General features: G+C 43.7%; 1 protein-coding gene and 1 long non-coding RNA gene across 4 annotated transcripts in view; one reads left to right on the forward strand and one right to left on the reverse strand.

Annotated features, from left to right (window-relative positions):
• LOC120371161 overlaps positions 1-21,593 on the reverse strand; it is a 108,961-nt gene that overhangs the window by 52,239 nt on the left and 35,129 nt on the right. The window contains exon 1 of one of the 2 annotated variants that reach the window (XR_005584176.1): positions 12,597-12,720. The exons of the other annotated variant lie outside the window; for it this stretch is intronic. This is a non-coding gene — a long non-coding RNA (uncharacterized LOC120371161). Of the gene's footprint in view, positions 1-12,596; positions 12,721-21,593 lie in introns of those variants that run through there. 2 annotated transcript variants of the gene reach the window in all.
• DMBX1 (diencephalon/mesencephalon homeobox 1) overlaps positions 1-21,593 on the forward strand; it is a 33,245-nt gene that overhangs the window by 9,311 nt on the left and 2,341 nt on the right. The window contains exons 2-4 of one of the 2 annotated variants that reach the window (XM_039486740.1): positions 9,871-10,036; positions 16,339-16,517; positions 20,063-20,417. In XM_039486740.1, coding sequence (XP_039342674.1) covers positions 9,883-10,036; positions 16,339-16,517; positions 20,063-20,417 — 688 coding nt within the window. In that variant the 5' untranslated portion in view covers positions 9,871-9,882. Of the gene's footprint in view, positions 1-9,870; positions 10,037-16,322; positions 16,518-20,062; positions 20,418-21,593 lie in introns of both variants that reach the window. The other variant, XM_039486739.1, reaches the window with a different exon arrangement.

Here is a 21,593-nt window from a genome sequence, read left to right on the forward strand (position 1 = left end):
TTAAGCTGTGCTTAAAAAGCCTTCAAAGAAGGGGATTCCACAACCTCCCTAGGTAACCTGGTATTTGGCTGATCTTTGCAAGTTTAGAATAAGATAAAACACTTAATGGCATCTCATTCATCCAAACCAGCTTTAGTATGAGCAGAGACACCTAACAGAAAGTCCATTGTGCATTGCATCTTCATTATTAGAAGTTGTAGACCTATTATTCTGCTGAACATCCACGGGGGAAAAAAAAATCTTTCTATGCTCATTAAGTTCTCCGCTTCTGAACAAGATTTCTTCAAAACTGGCTTATTCCTTAGATCTCCGTGAGATCTAGAAAACAAGCAATGTTTAAACAAAATTGTTTTAGCTATGGGTGAGTTGTTTGTGCACAAGATTTCTAATCAGAACGTAAGGGGAATCTGTACATTGGAAAGCTATACATTTAAAACATACATAGACTGAATTCCAATGCCCAGATGCTTTCTAAGAATTCACTCTCATAAGGTCCAACTCAAAAATAATTTGCCGACAATACGAACAAGTTCAGAGGTGCTGGAACAATTTGCATAGTGGGGATGCCGAGAGCCATTGAACCAAACTGTAAAGCCTGTAGCTAATAGAAATCACTTCAAGCCAAGGAATGCGGCAGCCCCCCTAGTTCCAGCATCTATGTGAACTGTAAAAAGAGTGCTACCACTTCCACTTTAACGCAATGAATCAACGGGGCTACAGAGCTGATTGCAAGATCAGAGCCCCAGGTCTGCAGCACTGAGGATTTTTTTCTCCAAGGAGGCATCTTATTCCAAATAGGGGCCGTAGCTTCAAGCAGGATGACTAACTCCTTGCACCTAAAGCCACATTTTGGCACAGAAATAGGCAAACAGGGGCACCCAGCTTCTCTAGTGGCAAGTGTCCATGGGCCCAATTCTGTATGGTGCTGATCATGGCAAGGTGTTCTCAACTCCCACCGAGATCAGGATGACATCTCAGAGGATCAAACCCTGAGCTAACACTGAGGCATGATCTTCCATTTAATAGGAGTCAAACACGCTGCAGCCACAACTACTTTACAGACAGAATTAGCTACAACTTTTCTCATGTTGGATGCCAGCAGCCATATAGAACTGCAGGCTTTGAAAAGGTCTAGGCCTACCTATTTATGCAGTTTTGAAAACCCCACCTGCCACTTTTCAGAAAAGTCATGTCATTAGCCTTTAAATTAAGCCCATTTTACAGAAACAAATGGAGTGGTAGGCTTCAGCCAGACAAACCTGTGCAAACAAGACTTGTGAACTGCCAGCCAGAAACATGTTGATGGATTCTTTGATTTTTATTTATTTATTTATTTATTGCATATAAACTGTCAGGTTACATATCTAAACTGCTTGTAAATTGACAGTCACTTGATTGCATGGTGCTTTAACGCTAATAAAAGCCACAGCTGTCAGCCAATGTCATATTTCGAGCCAAAAAGGTGCAATAACGTAGCTGGAGTCGACATGGCTTAGGTCGACTTACTGCGGTGTCCACGATGGGAGACACTCTCCTGTCGACTTACTTCGTTCCCAGTGGAATACCAGGGTCGACTAGAGAGTGCTCTGCCGTTGATTTAGTGGGTCTTCACTAGACCCACTAAATCGACCCCTGGTGCATCAATCACTGCAGCGTCAATCCTGCGGCAGTGTAGACATAGCCTCAGTTTGGATCCAAAGTAAAGTCCCTAATGCTTTTAACTTCCTTTGGTAGATAAGGAACTCTTGCTACTTTGACTAAGACTGTAAGAGCTTTGAATAAGATTGCGACTATATGGGCACATCTTCCCAATTATGCGGTTTTCTTTTTAGTGTAAGAATAAGGAAAAAGAAAGGGAGGGATAACATATATTTACACAAACCTACTGTACCTGTAAACACACGATTGAAATAGTCAGTTGACAACTAGTGTGGTCAAAATAAGAGACTAGGTATCCAGACAACACTTGGGCTCTAGTCCCAAGTAACTTGCCATCTAGTATTGCCAAACATAAGCATTTGAAAATCAGTAGTCGGGCCCTCAGAATCAGGAGATTGGCTTAAAAATCAAGATATTTAAAAATTATATTTGCAGGTTCTTTTTATTTGCCTTGGACCACACTTTCATGTTTGTCTTTCTCTGGGAATACTAGAAACTCACTTCTTTAAATGAAAGCGGAGAGTCTCCCATAGTCACATGACTCCAGGAGCTGGGGCTTTGAGGAAAAATGCCACGTATCATAAGAGTCATGATAAAATTGCAAAGGCTGGCAAACCCTGGCTGGGTGACCTTGTGCAAGTTATCTCATTCCTTTGTACCCCAGCATATGAATTTGTAAAATCAATATAATCAGAGCTCCCTACCACATGAGGGTATTGTGAGGTTTGTGCAACATTTATGATAGCCCTTGAGATCCTGGTGTGATACTTAGAGTGAAAAAGATTAGCATTATAAATATACTTGTTATGATATTCCTTAATCATAGTTCTCAAAAGTACTGGACAATATAATGAAAATCTGCCTAATATTTTATTCCATGTATTTATATACAAGAGACTATTGTACTGGACCTATATGCAAATAATTCAAAATTTCACTCACTAAAATGCTTCAAGATCTCATTATTTTTTCTTAAAATGAAAAATATTGTCATGATTTTAAGAGACCTTGGAAATGAAGGTGGGGGGGAGGAGGGAGGGAACAGATGGGGTGGTTATATCTAAATCATCAGCAAGAAGTTTGAATAGAATTTACAAACATCCATGTAGAAATCTATTTTTATTTTCTGTGGGTTTACACTTAAGTGAACAGATGAAGCTTAATTCTGGGATCATTCATGTCCGTGCAAACCGAGACAGTAACTCAGTTAAGTCCCTGAAGTTACACAGGTGTAAAAATATTGCAGGTAAATCAGACTGGAGTCCTTCAGTGTCCAGAGCTGTCCTCAACAACACCTTTATTCCAGTATTTTAACAAAATCCTTTGAATTTCATTTTTATGATGCATGACCCTCACTCTCTCGGAAAGTTGAATGAGGAAAATGATGGTGTTGCAATATTTCAAATAGTTATTTATACTATATCCGCTGCAACAAAAAAAAAATTTCCTTAGATATTCAGCACATTCTCACAACAGCAACAAAACTGATTGAAGACTTACTATTTATTATATGATGTGAATTTTGGACCATCTGGATCTTAAAGATTTAAGAAATAAAAGAAGAAATTGTGGAAAATGTCTTTCAAGGGTCATTTATTTACAGCTCCCTAGACATGTAATGCATTCAGCACCAAAGACGTATAAAGCCTCATATCTGGGGTTAGAATGTGCCTTTTTGCATATATTTTGTCAGATAAGCATAAGCCGAGCGATTTGCTATTTGTCTCCCTGACTTAAAGTGTGGCTGTATCCTAAAAAAGGCAAAGCTAATAAGAAAATGGGTGAATATTTCCATTTCTTGCCATCATTTTATTTTCAGCACAACATATTGATTGGCTGCAGTTGTGACAGAAGCGATATTAATATGGAGATACCATCTTTTATTTCAGTGGGCTTTGAATCAGGCCCAAACAGCTGACCCAAAATTTCAGTTGCATTGAGCACTATATTAACAAATGGATTTTTCTGTGCTCTTTAGTGAGGGATCCTGCATGATTATATGCATTGTTCATATGGAGCTAAATTTGCTCCATTTACTGCTAGCCTTGCAAACTCAACCTGGGATCTGAAAATCAAGCTGAGTTCTTTCAGGCTCATGCATCATCCCTAGTAATAAAGATTCTGAAACTGGAACTCAGTTAAGAATTCTGTCGACGATGCACAAGCCAGGCTAGACTCCATCTCTGATGGCTGCAGAGGTTATGCTGCTTAAAAAATATAATAAAAAAATCCATCAATAGCTTATTTTTTGTCACTGCATTAAGCAAACATAGCTCTCCTCACACACCTGGAGCAGTTCTGTTGTGGAAGAAGGAGCACATTTTAAACTGTGACTCTTCTGATTGTAATTGCACTGTAAGCCCTGCCATCATTCTGTGCCTGGATCTCCCGTTGAAGTCGCTGGGCTTTTGCAGTGGCAGGTGGCTAGGTTATCAGATACTGGAGTGAGGAGCATGGTATAAAAATCCAGAGGATCTCATCCAATGGAATCTTGTCCCTGACTCCAGTGGGCTTTGGAACAGACAGAGATGACGGATCTAAGTTGAAGCTCCATTGAGTTCCATATTAACATTCATTTACTTGTGCCTTTAGTAATGTCCCCAACCTGAGGGATTGTGTAGGCTGCTCCTGGATTCCCCCCGTAGCAACAGGAGCCAAGAGTCCTTTGCTTTGCTGGGAGGTGGCTGGGTGTTTTTAATGATCATCCCCATCCGGCTAGGAAACTGCAGCCTTTCCTCCCAGGGGCCCAAGAATATTATACTTCAGTGCAATTTACACACAGGCTACCTTTGAAGAGCGTTAGGAAAATCCAGCTGGTGTAGATTGTGCTCGATTGCTTCTGCTTCTGCTCGATTGCTTCATAAAGTGCTTTCACAGTTAGCACTGGCTTTTACAATTCTGCAGACTGCACTTTGCTCAGAGGTGCAACCCAATCTGTTAATTTTGAACCTAGAAAGACCTGTGTGTTTTGGTCCTGGTTAACCTCCTCTCCTTACAAAGGAACACACCTGAGATGCTTTCACCACTAATGAAACACTAGTCCACCTATGGCTCTGGAATTATTTCTGCCATTGCTCCATTAGCATCAAAATGTAACCTTTTTAGCACTCATTAAATAGGCATTACCATGGCACAAATCACTGTAGTATCTGAGGAGCTGGCAAATATCAATGGATTAAGCCCCGCAGCACCATTGTGAGGTGGGGAAGTATTGATTATACCCTTTCAAAGAAAGGAAACTGAGGCATAGAAGCGAAGCTACAAGACCCCCACACAGCTGAGATCGCTCAACTCCGAGCACTGTGCCTTAATCACAAGACCGTCTTTCCTATCTAACTTTAGGATGTGTGATAAGGTTTCTCCTTCCACAGGGCTTATCTGCATGAGGAAACGGACCAGAAAAGCTGTTGCAGAATAGCTCCGAATGGGGACGTTCTATTCTGGAATAAAAATCACACTATTCTAGAATAATTAGTTGTTTCCAAAGTGGAGTAATTATTTCCAAACAAAGCGAGTTTTATATCAGAATAGAGGGTCCACACGAGGAGCCTGTTCTGCAATAGCTTTTTCAGTCAATTTCCCTGTGTAGATAAGAGCTCAGACTTTCGCTTGAGGTTCGAATGGGAAAATAAATTGGATTCACAGGCTGGAAGGAGGTTGTTTTTTTTTTTTTAAATGGACTTTGCTTTGTCAGTTTCATGTAAATTATATTTAAATTTGGATTGCTCACTTAGACTACAATGGAGGCACTTTTAAAGCAAGCGTACAAAATATTCCTACACTCCAATTCTTCAGTGCTGTAATAAATCTTTAGTTCTACCTTTTCTTCATGCTATCAGGAACATCTCAGTGAGAATGTGTGTATTTACCAATATGAAATATTTATGAAGTGTATATTTACATTTTTAAATAGACATTTTATTTTTTTTATTAGAAAACCCCCATGAAGTTACTTTAAAAAAAATAGCAAAAACAACCCAGAACAAAACTCTTTAACCAGGACGCAAGACATTATTTGTGTGTTTCCTTTGCACATTTTGTACTTGGGACAGAATTATGCCCCTAGATACCTGCATCAATTGCCTACCCAGCATAAATTGGGAACTTTGGTCCTGGCGTATTGAACAAATATTTAGGGCCATAGTGTCAGGCTAGTGTAAACCAGCGTAGCTCTGCTTACATCCCCTGAGACTCTGGCCCTACCAGAGTTCCCCATTCACACACGCATATGGGCTACATCCTCAAGTGGTGTAAACAAAACCAAACTGATTTACACCAGCTCAGGATCTGGCGCTCCACACCCCAGGGAAGCTATGTTAAACCGTACCACTTCCTGCAATAGTCGCTCACCCACCGTTCCCACTCACACCGGTAATTCCATTGACTTGAGAAGGGATGATTTGCATGAGCAAGGGATACTTGGGTAAGTAATGGTTGAAGGATCAGGCCAACAAAAAGCATACACTTGGAGCCCAATCCTGCAAAGTGATGAGAGTCAACCCCAGCTGAGAGCAATGAGCACCTTGCAATCCTCGGTTAGCTAGAGAGTCGGACCAGGCCAGATGGAAGTAAATGGCAGCCTTTCCTTGAAAACATCTTTTTTACTAGTCCCTACTACTCTGCACAGCCCCATTGAAACCCCCTGTTCCCTGCAGTACGTGCTACACAGAGCAGCAGGGCGCACTTTTAAGTCCCAATCCTGAAATCCAATGGTTGTTCTGGATGTACAAGGAACGCATGGCTGGGCCCTATTCTGTTTACACTCATTGCGGACAACTAATTTGTATGAACTCCCCCCCTCCGGTCCCTATTTCCTTTCTCCATGACTCAGACCCCACTTGGCATCTGTGGCATGCACACACAGGAGCTGCATAGGAAAGGAAAGCGATACCCTATTATTTAGGAGAAGATGAAGGTCCAAGCCCCATTTAATCAATGACAGCTTAGGATCCGCTCCTTTGCTGCCCGGCATTAATTTACACAACGTAACACCTAATCAAACTCTGCTTTTATTCTCCAATTGGTTGTGGTTATTACTCAGCCCCTCCAGCCAGAGAGAGACATAAAAGATGCATTTGCAGATTTTGAAAATTAAAGCCATCTATACAGCCGGTGGGGAGGATCAGCTTATTTGGTTGCTTAATGAAATATAAAGATTATTTTAACCAATGTAAGCACAATTCGACAGCTTGTGAAACCCAGCGGTGGCTTGATGAATGGCCTTCTCAATTTACAAAAAATTGCTGTATGGGGTCTTTTAAATATTTAATTTATTCCGTTTCGGAATGTGCATAGAGGTAAATGACAACGAAAGTGGGTCTACGTGCGATCTCAGTTAACTCACGTCTGCTAGATTAAATAGACTATGAACATACAACACCGATATCCCGGCCGACTCTTTCATATTATTCTGTCTACCACTCTGTATTTACTGTGCACGGTAACAAAGACGTTACATCTGTCATCTGCCAATGCAGTATTCCAGACAGTTATTGAGAAAACTGGAACAATCTATTGACTGGTTTTACAAATAGTTAAAGTAACGTGAATCTCCTTTTTCAAATGTACATCTTTTCTTCCAGGCCAACATGAAGAGTTTAACACAGAGGAAAGCCTTTTAACAACCAACTAAATAGAAAGCTTACCAAAGAAAATGCTTTCCCATTGGAAAAAGTGGGCCTTTTATGGAGTGTCCCATAAGAACGGCCATACTGGGTCAGACCAATGGTCCATTTAGCCCAGTATCCTATCTTCCGACAGTGACCAATGCCAGGTGCCCCAGAGGGAATGAACAGAACAGGGAATCATAAAGTGATCCATCCCCTGTCGTCCACTCCCAGCTTCTGGCAAACAGAGGTTAGGGACAGCCAGAACATGGGGTTGCATCCATGCCCATCTTGGCTAATTGCCATTGATGAACCTATCCTCCATGAATAATCCTCTCTGATAATTCTATCTTGCAGGGGGAATTTCCGTTTCAGTGACGGTTTCTAAATGCGCCAGTTTATATGGGATTCTAAGTTACAGCCAACGGTGTACAAACTGCGTTAGAAAATAAACTGATCCAAGGTCTGGTTCTGAAAACTGCCTATGCAGATCATGAACCTGGCTCACAGCTGTTTGTAAACACAGGTCTAGATGTTAAGTTGGATGAGCAAATGCAGAAGCTGCCCAAGGTCAGATCCCACAGCCAGTGCAAATTGTCTTGGTTCCACGGACTTCAGTGGAGCTACCTGGCTGACTATTTATTTTCACTCCAACTAAGAATCTGGCCCAAACACTCAGTGATGCTGCTACCTACACTAGACTCGGGTTCTGAGTTCTTGACAATCTGGCCCTCTGTTCACTAGTGCGCACTACGAGAAAATTTCCCCATATACAGAAGACCAGCAAAAAGCTTCTGCATTGTTTAAATCCCACTTAAGCTCTATTTTGATGGCTTAAAATAGCACATAGGTTTTGTGTGCGCTGTCTGTGCAAGAGAGAAATTTATCCTATAGCATGAGTGATGTGGGAGATATGCTGAGTTGCCAGCTAGTTTTCTTCACATATAAGACTGAAGAAGAGCTTTGAAGTGAATTTAGAACTGCTCTAACACAAGCTGAAGCTAGATACAGGATACGGCAAATCTTGGATCAGGTTTCCATGGAGTAACTGATCTAGCATATTAGACAGGCCTTTCCTTCAATGGAGACAACATGGATGGAGCTTTGTGGAAAACAGGCATCTCTCCAGTCTACCTGTTGTTAATCCTGTCTGTCCTGATTCAGTTTGTCTCATGACTGCACAAAATTACTCCATCACTGTATAAAGCCTCAAGAATATTTCGGACTTATGGAAATATCTCTGTGGTAAGGAACATTCCCTGCATTGATGCAGTGAAAGATCTAGATAGCTGAATAGGTCTTTGATTCTAGTCATGAGTGAAAGATTCCTAGGTGAGATCCCGTAAACATCCTACCCTGTTGCAAACTCTCATAGAAAGCAATACAACTTCTGGTTCCAGATGCACAAAAGTTCTATGGATGCCTTATGAAGTCCTTGTATGTTTGGGTTTAGATTTGCATTCCAGAAGTCCTCAGTCAATGAGACTTTTGACTGCAGATTCACATGCTCCTGTGTATTGAGATTCTTTCCTTGGTGGTATAAATCTTCTACATGGAAAAATGAAAACTTGTTAGGGATAAAGGTGAAATTTAGAGAAACAAGTTGTTCTTTGAATAATGGTGGTTAATTTATTTGACATAATAGATCTATGCAAAGATAAGAATTGGGCTCAATTTTTGCCTTCAGATACAGACCTCAAACTCCTGCTGAGGTCAATGAGACTTGAGCATGACCTCCAGCACCTGATGTTAGCTCCCCGGTTTTCTCTCTCAGGCAGCCGCTATCTTAACCTGGTAAATAACCAAAACAGAACTGTCCCAGCCTCTCTCTTATTGTAGTTTCTCCATCCTCATTTGGTGACTGCTATTTATTCTCCATTTAACACCTTCTGTTAGAGGAACTCAAATTCCTTTACAGACATGAGTTAATTCAACCTCCCAACACCGCTGTGAGATTGGTATTAGCCCCATTTACAGATGGAGAAACTAAGGCACAGCAAGGTAAAGCGGCTTTTTTTAAGGTTGCCCAATGAGTAAATAGCAGGAAAAAACAGGGGATGGGGGCTTGGATAGTCTACAAACAGTGTCCTTGATACTGGGGAACTGAGTCACTCCAAATGCCAAATACACTAAATTATCAGCAATTTCACCACAAGTTTCTCTCTCTCTCACACACAGAATTTTTTTGCCTTTCATTTAAATGTCACTTGGGAAAGTTCTTTTTATTTCCTAATACTATTTGGGGGGGATACATTCACATGCTGTTTCCTAGGTGGCAGCTAGGCCTCAGAGCTGGTATCATGCTGTTTTCATTGCTGACTTTAACCTCAGTATTACTGTCTCAGGTCCCGAAGCTCACCGCAGTTTGAGGGTCTTGCCATTCATTCAGTGTGCTTTGGATCAAGACCCATGAGCATTATTTTTATTTCACATCAAAGCTTCCAAGGATCTAACTAATCAGACCATTCAGAGAGGCCAGCAGGGAGCACAGAGATCGTCTAGTCTGACCACCTGTGTAGCAGGTCACAGAACTTCCCCTAAGTAATTCCTTTGTATTGTAATGAATGAGTTTCTAACCAGGCCTTTTCTGCTTGGTTGTTTTTAGGTGTATGCCGCCATGCAGCACTATGGAGTGAACGGTTACTCTCTTCACGCCATGAATTCTCTGAGTGCCATGTACAACCTTCACCAGCAGGCAGCGCAACAAGCCCAGCACGCCCCTGACTACAGACCCTCGGTGCACGCCCTCACGCTGGCAGAGAGACTGGCTGGTAAGAACAATTTATGGATTTTTTTGCATCGAGCTGGCCACGCAGTCTAGGCTCACGCTGAGAGAGACTCTGCCGCTGTGTGGAATCTAACACAGGCCTGAATGTTCTATAGTAAACTCATTAGATCCCCATGGACAAACGTGGCTGGATCAGTACACCTAGGTAGTCAACTCACCCCTGTGCATACATACAAACAGACTGCTAGGCTCCTCCAAAAGACCCACTAAGTCCTTCGAGTGAAATTCACCCTGGGCAGAGGGCCAGTGCCCCATCTATGTCTATTTCAGAGCTGATGTGGGATTGGAGTGGTGCATTGACCTTGTACCAGCCCTCCTGTGATGCGCTTAGACCAGTGGTTCCCAAACTTGTTCCGCTGCTTGTGCAGGGAAAGCCCCTGGCGGGCCGGGCCGGTTTGTTTACCTGCCGCATCTGCAGGTTCAGCCAATCGTGGCTCCCACTGGCCACGGTTCGCTGCTCCAGGCCAATGGGAGCTGCGGGAAGTGTCACAGGCCGAGGGACGTACTGGCCGCTGCTTCCAGCAGCTCTCATTGGCCTGGAGCAGCGAACCGTGGCCAATGGGAGCCGCGATCGGCTGAACCTGCGGACGCAGCAGATACACAAACCAGCCCGGCCCGCCAGGGGCTTTCCCCGCACAAGCGGCAGAACAAGTTTGGGAACCGCTGGCATAGATACTTGCTTATTCTCTACACTTGAAGCCCTTGTCCCACCGTGGGCTTGCTGTCCTGCAGACCCTCTTCTCCCATCAGCACTTCTTACGCTGGATCCCTCCAGAGCCTCCCTTGCCCAATCTGTCACCCTAGGGTTTGGCACATCTACGTCAGAGTGTAACAGCTTTGGAAAAGAGACCATGTCGCCCTCTAGCCTTTGTAAAGTGCTGCATCGATTGACAGCACTGTGAAATACTGGAAGGAGAGCTAAGCAGTGCAAGACACCCCCCTTCTTGGCTTGACAAGAGGACGGTCGGGAGGCGCGGGTCAGAGTTAGCAAGGGCAGCAGACAAGCAGCCGTCCCCTGTGGGCCAGGGACTGCGTAGTGTGTGCACAATGCAGGCTCTGACTCATTGGAGATCACTCGCTTGCGACGGCAATATAAAGGCTGGACAGAAATAATAATGCCCTGATGTGGCGGTAGCTAGGGGGCCCTGCTCTGAAGAGTTCACAATCTAACGGGTTCGGCCTGGAAAGGCAGATCTTGCTGAGCAGCAGCTGGAGGGCAATTGCATCCCGACCTGTGTTGCAAAAGCGTATGAAAAATTAGTTGCTAAGATGTAAGTAAATCTGGGCAATCTCCAGCTGACTGTCAGAACTCACTGATCAACTAGGATTGGATGAAGATGAATCTCAAGAGCTTTGGATAAGCATCTGGGTGTTTCCCTGCTCCTTGAGCGTATAAACGAGGGACAGATCTCTCAGGGGGTGGTGTGGCCTAGTGAATAGGGCAGGGGTTCTGAAATCTGGCCAGGGGTGAAAGTAATATTAAATTCTTACCGGTATGGGGACCTGGCTCCGAGCCCCTGGAAGGGGCAGGGACTCAGGCAGAAGGGGCGAGGTTGGGGGTCAGCCTCCCCCAGCCAGCCCATCCTCACCGCCTGGGGCTCCAGCGGCGATTTAAAAGGGCTTGGGGCTCCAGCCACTGCCATGGTAGTGGCAGTTGGGAGCCCTGGGCCCTTTTAAATCGGCAGCCCCGGGGCAGCTGCCCCTTTTGTCCCCCCATTGGCGGCCTGCGAGGAGGGGCAAAAGGTGCAGTGATGTTAATGTTGGGTGGGTACAAGTCGGTACCGGCTTCTTACCGGGACGCTGTACCGGCCCACTTTCACCCCTGAATAGGGCAAAGGGTTGGGAGTCAGGAGGCCTGATTCCGTGACCTTGGGCAAGTCACCTTCCCTTTTGTGGGCCTCTTTCACCTCTTACCCTTTGTCTACTTAGCTTGTAAGCGGCTGGAGACAGGGACTGTTTCACTAGGTGTTTATACAGCACAGAGTGAACGTGGGGGCCTCAAGATGCTACTGTAACACACAGAATGAGGATCTCTTGGAAGGCTTCTGATCAGGAAATCCCAAGAAAACAGCTGAGCTCATGTGCTGTGGTTTTACATTTCTGGCCCGAGCCATAAACAACCAGGAAAACACAGAGGTGGCTGAAAACAGCGGGGGCCGGAGGAAGCTTTTCAGACTCCTTTCACTACTATTCAGAGCAAAGATTCAAGTTGGTTTCTGGCTACTTATTTTATCTTAACCTTTTGTTAACAAAGAGAACCAATCTGGATAATTTCAGTAAATTAGTCAAGCTGTCCTCTTCTGATCCAAATATACCTTCCACCAATCTGGCGAGCAGCAAAGGGGACCTGGCTTCAGTTTACACTGAAGCAAGCAGGCTCCTAACGCGATTACTTAGTTCACATTTTGTTACCGCTGACTCTCTTTTAGTGCATGGTTATAGATCACACTTGCCTTCCAGGGACAGTCGGAATAAGCCAGCACAAAAGCAAACAACCTTACATTGGAAAACAGAGGTTTCAGGTTGTAACTGCAAAGCCTCACCTGCGATTCATAATCTCCTTCTTGAACTGAACCTGAAAACCTAGTTAAAGCATTGAAATAATTGTTGTCTAGATCCTTGTTAGCAGCCAAATTAAATATTTGAACCACCACCTCTGAGAAACTGGCAGGTTTAACCTCCACTGTGGAATGTTGGGAATATTCCAGCCGGTAGATGTTAAACCACGATCTCTCCTGCTTGGTTTTGATACTTGATGTATTGAAGCTAGATGCCATGGGACTTTAAAACATATTTTCGGGATTTCTTGTCCTGAAAGAATATTCCTTTCCTTAGGAAAGCAGCCAGGCAGCAGTGTGAGCTATTTCTGAATGCATAAAGGATACTTCCTGCCTTCTCCTACAAAAGTGGCTGTATTACTGGTATCTAATAACTCATTGCTTCCTTGAATGCAGAGGTCTCTTTGTTTTGTATTCTTCTGGAAACTTTTAGCCTGACTGAGCATTCCCTGGGTCACCAAAACCACTCTCACTTTGGCAACAGTCTGGGGAAGCATCGTCGAATCTGGCCTAGAATGAAACAGCTGGAAGTTTGGAACTGGAATATTCAAATAGCACAAAGCTGATTTGCTACGCTCGTTAGCAAACATATTTGGAACCAAACTGTGTGGTTCTGGGATTGGCCTGACAGCCCGCTTTGTTTTATTGTTTACATTCATGCCATGGGACATGCAACAAAAGCTCACATAAAAAGCAATGCCCACAAAACAAGAGCCTTACTCTGGCTGTGTAAAATTAGGTTTGCTTTCTAGTGTGTCCATTCCCTCTGTCTGAACGGTCGCATTCTTAGCTGTATTAAAATGATGCCATAGACTATTAGAGCTGGAATTTAAACAGGAAAAAAAAAATCAAATGCATTTCTCATTCGGGCTCTTCGTTTACTTCTTTTGCACTTCATCTTAGACCGTGAATCGCTACTGCGCCATTTAGCTCAGATCCCCACGCGCTACCACAGTGTCGGGTTTGGGTTCACAATATTGCAGAATTGAAAATAAAAACAGCCTATTTTTCATTGACTTTTCAAAAACTAACCCTAAAACCAGGGGTTTCGTAAACCCTTCTTGTGTATTGTGAGCTTTTAGTGGCAGAATCGGGAAGCCTGATTTTTTACAGCCCGTACTTGATTTTTTGCATCCCTAATTTTGTGGGCACAAATGAACTGAAGGCATAATTTGTATCTTTGAGACACGTAACTAGCTCATCTGCCGGAATGGAAGGGTGGTCAGTGACTAGGGCTCCGGACTGGTACTCAGGAGATCTGGTTCTGTCACTGAACTTCGGCAAGTCACTTCAGTTTCCCCTCCCATTCTTTGTGTGTCTTGTCTATTTAAAAAGTAAGCCCTTCAGGACCCGGTCGGTCGGTCGGTCGGTCTCTCTCTCTCTCTCTCTCTCTATATATATATACAGTTACTCTAGTCATCTAAAACGTGGATGCTAAAAAAGGAGACCAGGTTATAAAAGTTAAACCCCTTTTGTCCTTGAAATTGTCTAGAAAACTGTCAGCCTTCTATAAAGAACCATTAAAATCTCAAATTTGGGTCACACCTAAGTTGACATGGGGTCCCTTTAAGATCCATCTTTTGCATCAAGTCCAATTAGCTGGGTTACATCTTCCCCATCAGCACCCTGTTGGTCTTGTATGACTGCTGTGACATAGAATCATAGGACTGGAAGGAACCTCGTGAGGTCATCTAGTCCAGTCCCCTGCACTCATGGCAGGGCTAAGTAATTATCTAGACCATCCCTGCCAGGTGTTTGTCCAACCTGCTCTTAAAAATCTCCAGTCATGGAGTCTCCACAACCTCACTAGGCAATTTATTCCAGTGCTTAACCACCCTGATAGGAAGTTTTTCCTAATGTCCAACAGAAACCGCCCTTGCTGCAATTTAAGTCCACTGCTTCTTGTCCTATCCTCAGAGGTTAAGGTTTTCTCCCTCCTCCTTATAACAACCTTTTATGTATTTAAAAACTGTTCTCATGTCCCCTCTCAGTCTTCTCTTCTCCAGACTAAACAAACCCAGTTTTTTCAGTCTTCTCTCATAAGTCATGTTTTCTAGACCTTTAGTTATTTTTGTTGCTCTTCTCTGGACTTTCTCCAATTTGTCCACATCTTTTCTGAAATGTGGCACCCAAAACTGGACACAATACTCCACTTGAGGCCTAATCAGCGCGGAGTAGAGTGGAAGAATTACTTCTTGTGTCTTGCTTACAACACTCCTACTAATACATCCCAGAATGATGTTTGCTTTTTTTTGCAACAGCGTTACACTGTTGACTCATATTTAGCTTGTGATCCACTATGACCCCCAGATCCCCTTCCGCAGTGCTCCTTCCTAGATAGTCATTTCCCATTCTGTATGTGTGCAACTGATTGTTCCTTCCTAAGTGGCGTATTTTGCATTTGTCCTTATTGAATTTCACCCTATTTACCTTAGACCAGGGGTTGGCAACCTCTGGCACGCAGCTCACCAGGGTAAGCACCCTGGCGGGTTGGGCCAGTTTGTTTACCTGCTGCATCCACAGGTTCGGCCGATCGCGGCTCCCACTGGCTACGGTTCGCCGCTCCAGGCCAATGGGGGCAGCGAGAAGCCGCGGCCAGCACATCCCTCGGCCCGTGCCACTTCCCACAGCCCCTATTGGCTTGGAGTGGTGAACCGTGGCCAGTGGGAGTCGCGATCGGCAGAACCTGTGGACGCGGCAGGTAAACAAACTGGCCCGGCCCACCAGGGTGCTTACCCTGGCGAGCCGCATGCCAAAGATTGCCGACCCCTGCTTTACACCATTTCTCCAGTTTGTCCAGATCATTTTGAATTTTAATCCTATCCTCCAAAGCACTTGCAACCCCTCCCAGCTTGGTATCGTTCACAAACTTGATAAGTGTCCTCTCTATGCCATTATCTAAATCACTGATGAAGATATTGAACAGAACAGAACCCAGAACTGATCCCTACGGGACCCCACTCGATATGCCCTTCCTGCTTGAGTGTGAACCACTAACAACTACTCTCTGGGAACAGTTTCCCAACCAGTTCTGCACCCACCTTATAGTAACTCCATCTAGGTTGCATTTCCCTAGCTTGTTTATGAGAAGATCAGGTGAGACAGTATCAAAAGACTTACTAAAGTCAAGATATATCACATCTACCATGTTCCCTCTATCCACAAGACTTGTTACCCTGCCAAAGAACGTGGGTTGATGTGGGGAGAGTTGAGAGGATGGGAATGTACAGGCCTACTTTCACTAAAGCATCCCTATTTAGAAAAGCACTTAAGCCTGTGCATTGAAATCAGTGGGACTTAAGCATATGTGTATGTGTTTTCCTGAATCCGGGCCCATGACCTTAAAGTCTGCCTCTCCAATTTAGTGTTTTGAGGACTGTGATAAGCTATATGAGACACACAACAGGAGCCAAAGTGACTTCTAATCCTGACAGCAATGTGCCTTCTAACAGTTGGACCCCCCAAAAAACCCAAAACAAAACCAGAGGCAGCTGTTTTATGATTTACACGTCCTCACCCCATTAATTGACACAGAGCCTGACTGCAGAATTGAAGCTAGTTGGACTTCAATGAGAACAAGATCAGGGCCACTGGGAGAACTGCTCCACCTTTAGGCCACAATCCCCACCTCCTTGTTTGTTTGGGGCCTGATTTCAGATGTCAACATGCAAATTCCAATAATTAAATTGGCCACTTTTCTTGTCTTCCAACGGCTGTACATTTCAAGACATCATTTTGGAGGCCCGTTATGGATCCCAGCATCGCAAACAGAGGAGAAGCCGCACAGCCTTCACCGCCCAACAACTGGAAGCCCTGGAGAAGACTTTCCAGAAGACTCACTATCCAGATGTGGTGATGCGGGAACGACTGGCCATGTGCACCAACCTACCGGAAGCCAGAGTACAGGTATGAGCGTTCTACCTTGTTTGCTCTAATAGGGCTATTTAAGAGAGATACGAAGCGGGCCCACTGGGTTGGCCTGATCTGTAGTTCTTTCAAAATGGTTTCATAGTAACCAGAGGAGAGTTTTCTCTGCAGCAAAAAATGGACTTAAATCTTTGCTTCAGACTGAGGGAGCTGCAACAGAAACTGAATCCACACACACATTTTTGAGGGTTTGTGTTGTCTGAGGGTAGCCCTGGCTTTCATTTGTGATTCTAAATCTCTTTGGGGGAAATCTTAGAAATGGCCACAAAAGTCTACTTATTTATTTATTTACTTATATGACTTTTTCTCTGGCATCCTCAGAGGTCTGGGAGCACAAGTAATTCCAGCTGTTCCCTCCCAACAATGTCAATATTTATAACGTCTCAGACCATCTGGTCCAACAGTTTCTGTTCTCCTCCAGTGAAACAAATAAGTAGAGCTGGTCAGGAATTTTTTCACAAAACTTTTTGCAGTGTAAAATGCCAATTAATCAGAACTGAAATTATTTGAAGGAGGTGGTTGGTTTTTGAGGAGTTTCTCAGTTTGAATTTTTTTTAAAAAGGAGCTTAGAAATTGTCAAAATGGAACATTTTCAAAACAACAAAAAATTAAAAAGTTCTGGGTTTTGGATCAACATTACTCTTGTTGAGAAACTTACATTTTAAAAAAGGAAAACAGAAAGGACAAAATCAAAATAAAAACAGAATTGTCAAAAGAAAACCTCATTTTGATTGACCTGAGCTGAATTTATTTTTTGTTCGTGAAAATTTGAGCTTGACTTTTTGTCACAATTTGAGGTAAAAATATTCTTCGAACTCTCAAATTCTTGTGGGATGGGAAAATAATTTTTCACCTACAAATACTAATGTGCTGCATGACTTACTGATATTATGGGTGCCTGCTCAGTATGGGTTTAAGGAGCTACATAGCAGGCCAGACTCAATTGGGAAAAATGGGAAGGGGACATGAGATTTCAGTCTAGCAGAAAAAGATATAACATGATCCAAGGCTGGAAGTTGAAGGTAGACAACTAAATAAGTCTGACTAAATAAGGCGTAAATTCTTGATGATAAGAGTAATTAACCATTGGAACTTACATTTTAAAAAGTTGAGAAACTTACATTTTAAAAAGTTGAGAAAACAGAAAGGACAAAATCAAAATAAAAACAGAATTGTCAAAAGAAAACCTCAAGTCTGACTAAATAAGGCGTAAATTCTTGATGATAAGAGTAATTAACCATTAAAACTTACATTTTAAAAAGTTGAGAAACTTACATTTTAAAAAAGGAAAACAGAAAGGACAAAATCAAAATAAAAACAGAATTGTCAAAAGAAAACCTCATTTTGATTGACCTGAGCTGAATTTATTTTTTGTTCGTGAAAATTTGAGCTTGACTTTTTGTCACAATTTGAGGTAAAAATATTCTTCGAACTCTCAAATTCTTGTGGGATGGGAAAATAATTTTTCACCTACAAATACTAATGTGCTGCATGACTTACTGATATTATGGGTGCCTGCTCAGTATGGGTTTAAGGAGCTACATAGCAGGCCAGACTCAACTGGGAAAAATGGGAAGGGGACATGAGATTTCAGTCTAGCAGAAAAAGATATAACATGATCCAAGGCTGGAAGTTGAAGGTAGACACAGTCTGACTAAATAAGGCGTAAATTCTTGATGATAAGAGTAATTAACCATTGGAACAATTTACCAAAAGTTGTGGTGGATTCGCTATCCTTGATTTATAAACTAAGATTGGATGTTTTTCCCTCAAAGATCTGCTCTAGGAATTATTTGCGTGAAGTTCTGCAGCCTGAGCTATACATAAGATCAGACTAGATGGTCACAATGGTCCCTTCGGGCTTTGGAATCTACGCCATACAATCTTGAGCCGGTTGTCTCCTCCTTCTGAATTTATTCCCAAATTGAGTTACATTGGGATAGTATGTTGAAAAGGGGACACACACACACACACACATTATACTAGTATTAGCAATTGGATATTTTCCTGTAACTTAAGAGTAAGAACCTTTGACTTTGCTCCTAAGGATTACTGGTTCGATTCCCACCAAGGAAACTTCCTTCACGACCTGACCTGGCATACTGGCGTCAAATGTCCTGTGATACCAGATACTACCTTGCTGTACAGCTTTAAAGGATTAGCCCAAATATCTTAATGTGAGACATTGCATCACACAGATGATACATATTTGGCCCAGCAAGGGTATGAACCACTCGAGATCTGGTTCCCAGTACCGTCACGAAACAACACAATACCACAACAGAGCTGCATTCCTCACAGAGAGGGCTTGTATACAACATACATAATGAAGTCAGTTAAATTGCAAAATTTATCATCTTGTTTTGTGGTAGCAATGAGCCCTGGTCTACAGTGGGAGGTGGCGAGAATAGCGTAGCCAAAGTTGACGTATTTAGGTTGACTTACCGCGGTGTGTGCATTGCTCCCACTCCGACTCCGCTTGCACCTCTCGCAGCAGTGGAGTACCAGAGTCGACGGGCGAGCGCTCGGGGATCCATTTTATTGCGTCTACACTAGACTCAATAAATCGATCCCCGATAGATTGATCTCTACCCGCCGATCCAGCGGATAGTGTAGACGTACCCTTAGAGTCCACACTCAGGGATCAAGGTATTACTGCTAGTTACTATGCACGGATGCGCACACACATAGTTCATGCCCCAAACAGCTTACAGTCTAGAGACTCTAGAGTATTCTAATGTACAGAGCACTGAGACTCAGGACATGTGGGTTCTAGTCCCAGCTCTGCCACTGGCCTGTTAGGTGACCTTGTGCAAGTCACTTCCCCCCTCTGTGCCTCAGTTTCCCAATCTGTAAAATGAGGATAAGGCTATAGACCTCCATTGTAAAGAGCTCTGAGATCTACTGAACTGAAAAGCACTACATAAGAGGTGGTGGTTGTTATTTAAGTCCATTCAGCTAATCATTCAAGTCAAATAATCTAAAGTGTTGGCAGTAATTAACACATATGTATGTCCTCTATAATATGACTTATTCTGACTGTTTCTATATGGTTTTGGTACAAATTAACAAGCTGTTTTTAGAAAGCTAGCAGAACATTGTGCTCTCTACCTATTTATCAGAGGGGTAGCCGTGTTAGTCTGGATCTGTAAAAGCAACAAAGAATCCTGTGGCACCTTATAGACTAACAGACGTTCTGCAGCATTACCCACTTCTTCAGATGCATCTGAAGAAGTGGTCATGCTGTCTTTGTTGCTTCTACCTATTTAATATCTCAGGTCTATGGGTGACAGATTTTTTTTTTCCCCTTGACAGAGCTGTGTTTTCTTAAAGAAGCAGCATCAAGTCTGGGGATTTTAAAAGCACCTAAAGGAATTAGGCACCCAAATTCCATTGAAATACAGTGGAATTTGGTTGCCTACATACCTTGGGTTCTCTTCAAAATCCCAGTCTATTTGACTTTTTGATTTTTGCATTAACTGGGGTTTTTATCCTGTCTCCCTGTGGCTGTTTGCGGGATAAAGGTTTGGTTTAAGAACCGAAGAGCCAAATTCCGGAAGAAACAGCGCAGCCTCCAGAAGGAGCAGCTGCAGAAGCAAAAGGACTCCGAAGGGAGCCACAGCGAGGGGAAGACAGACGCGCTTGTGCTGGAAAGCCAGACTTCCGCCCCGGATACAGACAAGCCACAGAGCCAGCCGAGCGAAGTGAGCACGGAGCTCAGCCTCACCTTGTCGGAGCAGTCGGCCAGCGAGTCCGCAGCAGAGGACCAGACGGACAGAGAGGAGGACTTTAAGAACCCCTTGGAGGAGTCCAAAGCGGACAAAGGTCCCGGCGCGGAGAGCAAGGCTCTGAACTGCAAGAGAGCCAGTCCGAAAGCAGGTGAGGGCCAATGCGCGTGTGGAGGCCTGGTCTCGGGGCCAGAATGGGAGCCAGAGGCTGAGCATTGGCTAGTACAGTATGACATGCCCTCCCTCATGGGCTTCTCCCAGCCTGGAAGGGGGAGGTCACAATCCCCTGGGAGGGAAGCAAACTGGTCCAGGTGTGTGATGACCATTCTTCCTTTCTTTATGGCTAGACAGGATGCAGGGAGGTCCTCTGTTGTAACATGGGGTCCCAGCACAGAGAGGGCTGAGATCCCCCTGTTAGATTAGATGAGAACAGAAGAACACTGCTCGGTGACAGCATGCCGTTCACAGGCATACTGGGCACACACTTCCCCATTGCATAAGAGTCTAAATGCCCTCTGGGGATCACACACTTGCTAAAAAACCTGGCTCCCTCTCACAAGCCCGGTCCGCCAGGCACTTTAATGAGGTAGATGCCAGTTGCGTGTGACCCAGTAGGGCAAACATCACCAACAAGTTTAGCACAGAAATAGTTCATAGTGCGGAATCAGAATCTCCTCTCCTGATGGACTGTAATGGCTTGCAAAGGGTCAGAAAGGGGTCAAATCCTAGCCCTCCAAGAGCTTGTTGGGAATACACCACAAAACCTACAAGACAGACAACCAGGCCTATTCTCTCCAGAGACGACAGTGGCAGGTTTGCTCATGCCTGGCCAATGCATTTCCTCACTAAACACAGAACAAACACATCCATCCCACTCGCGTGTAAACCCTCTCAAGAATGAAGTGGAAGGCCACAGGGATACAGAGATGGCCCTTACTGGGGAAACGTAGACATTGACAGACTGTATCCAACTAGTGAGCCATCTAATCTTGACTCTGATGGTGGCCAGCTCTTGCAGCGGGCAGCTCTAGAAGAATCTGCCCATGGCAAATTTCTTCCAAGTGTCCGTCAGTTAGAGATTGGCTTATAACACGAAGCATGAGAGTGTATGCCTCTTCCAAATTATTTATTATTAATTATTATTATTGCTTTTAAATGTTCAGTTCTTTTGGGACTCCTGTTTATCTCTCGGCTTCAGATATATCTTGTGGCAATGAGTTCCGCAGGCCAATTTGTGCCTTCTGTGGGAAAAGTATTTCCTTTTTGGTCAGATTTAAATTGGTCACTTTTCAATTTCCTTGAATGACATCCCCACCACCCCGCACCC

Source organism: Mauremys reevesii, linkage group 8 (assembly GCF_016161935.1).
Source record: "Mauremys reevesii isolate NIE-2019 linkage group 8, ASM1616193v1, whole genome shotgun sequence".
NCBI classification, from domain to species: domain Eukaryota; kingdom Metazoa; phylum Chordata; order Testudines; family Geoemydidae; genus Mauremys; species Mauremys reevesii.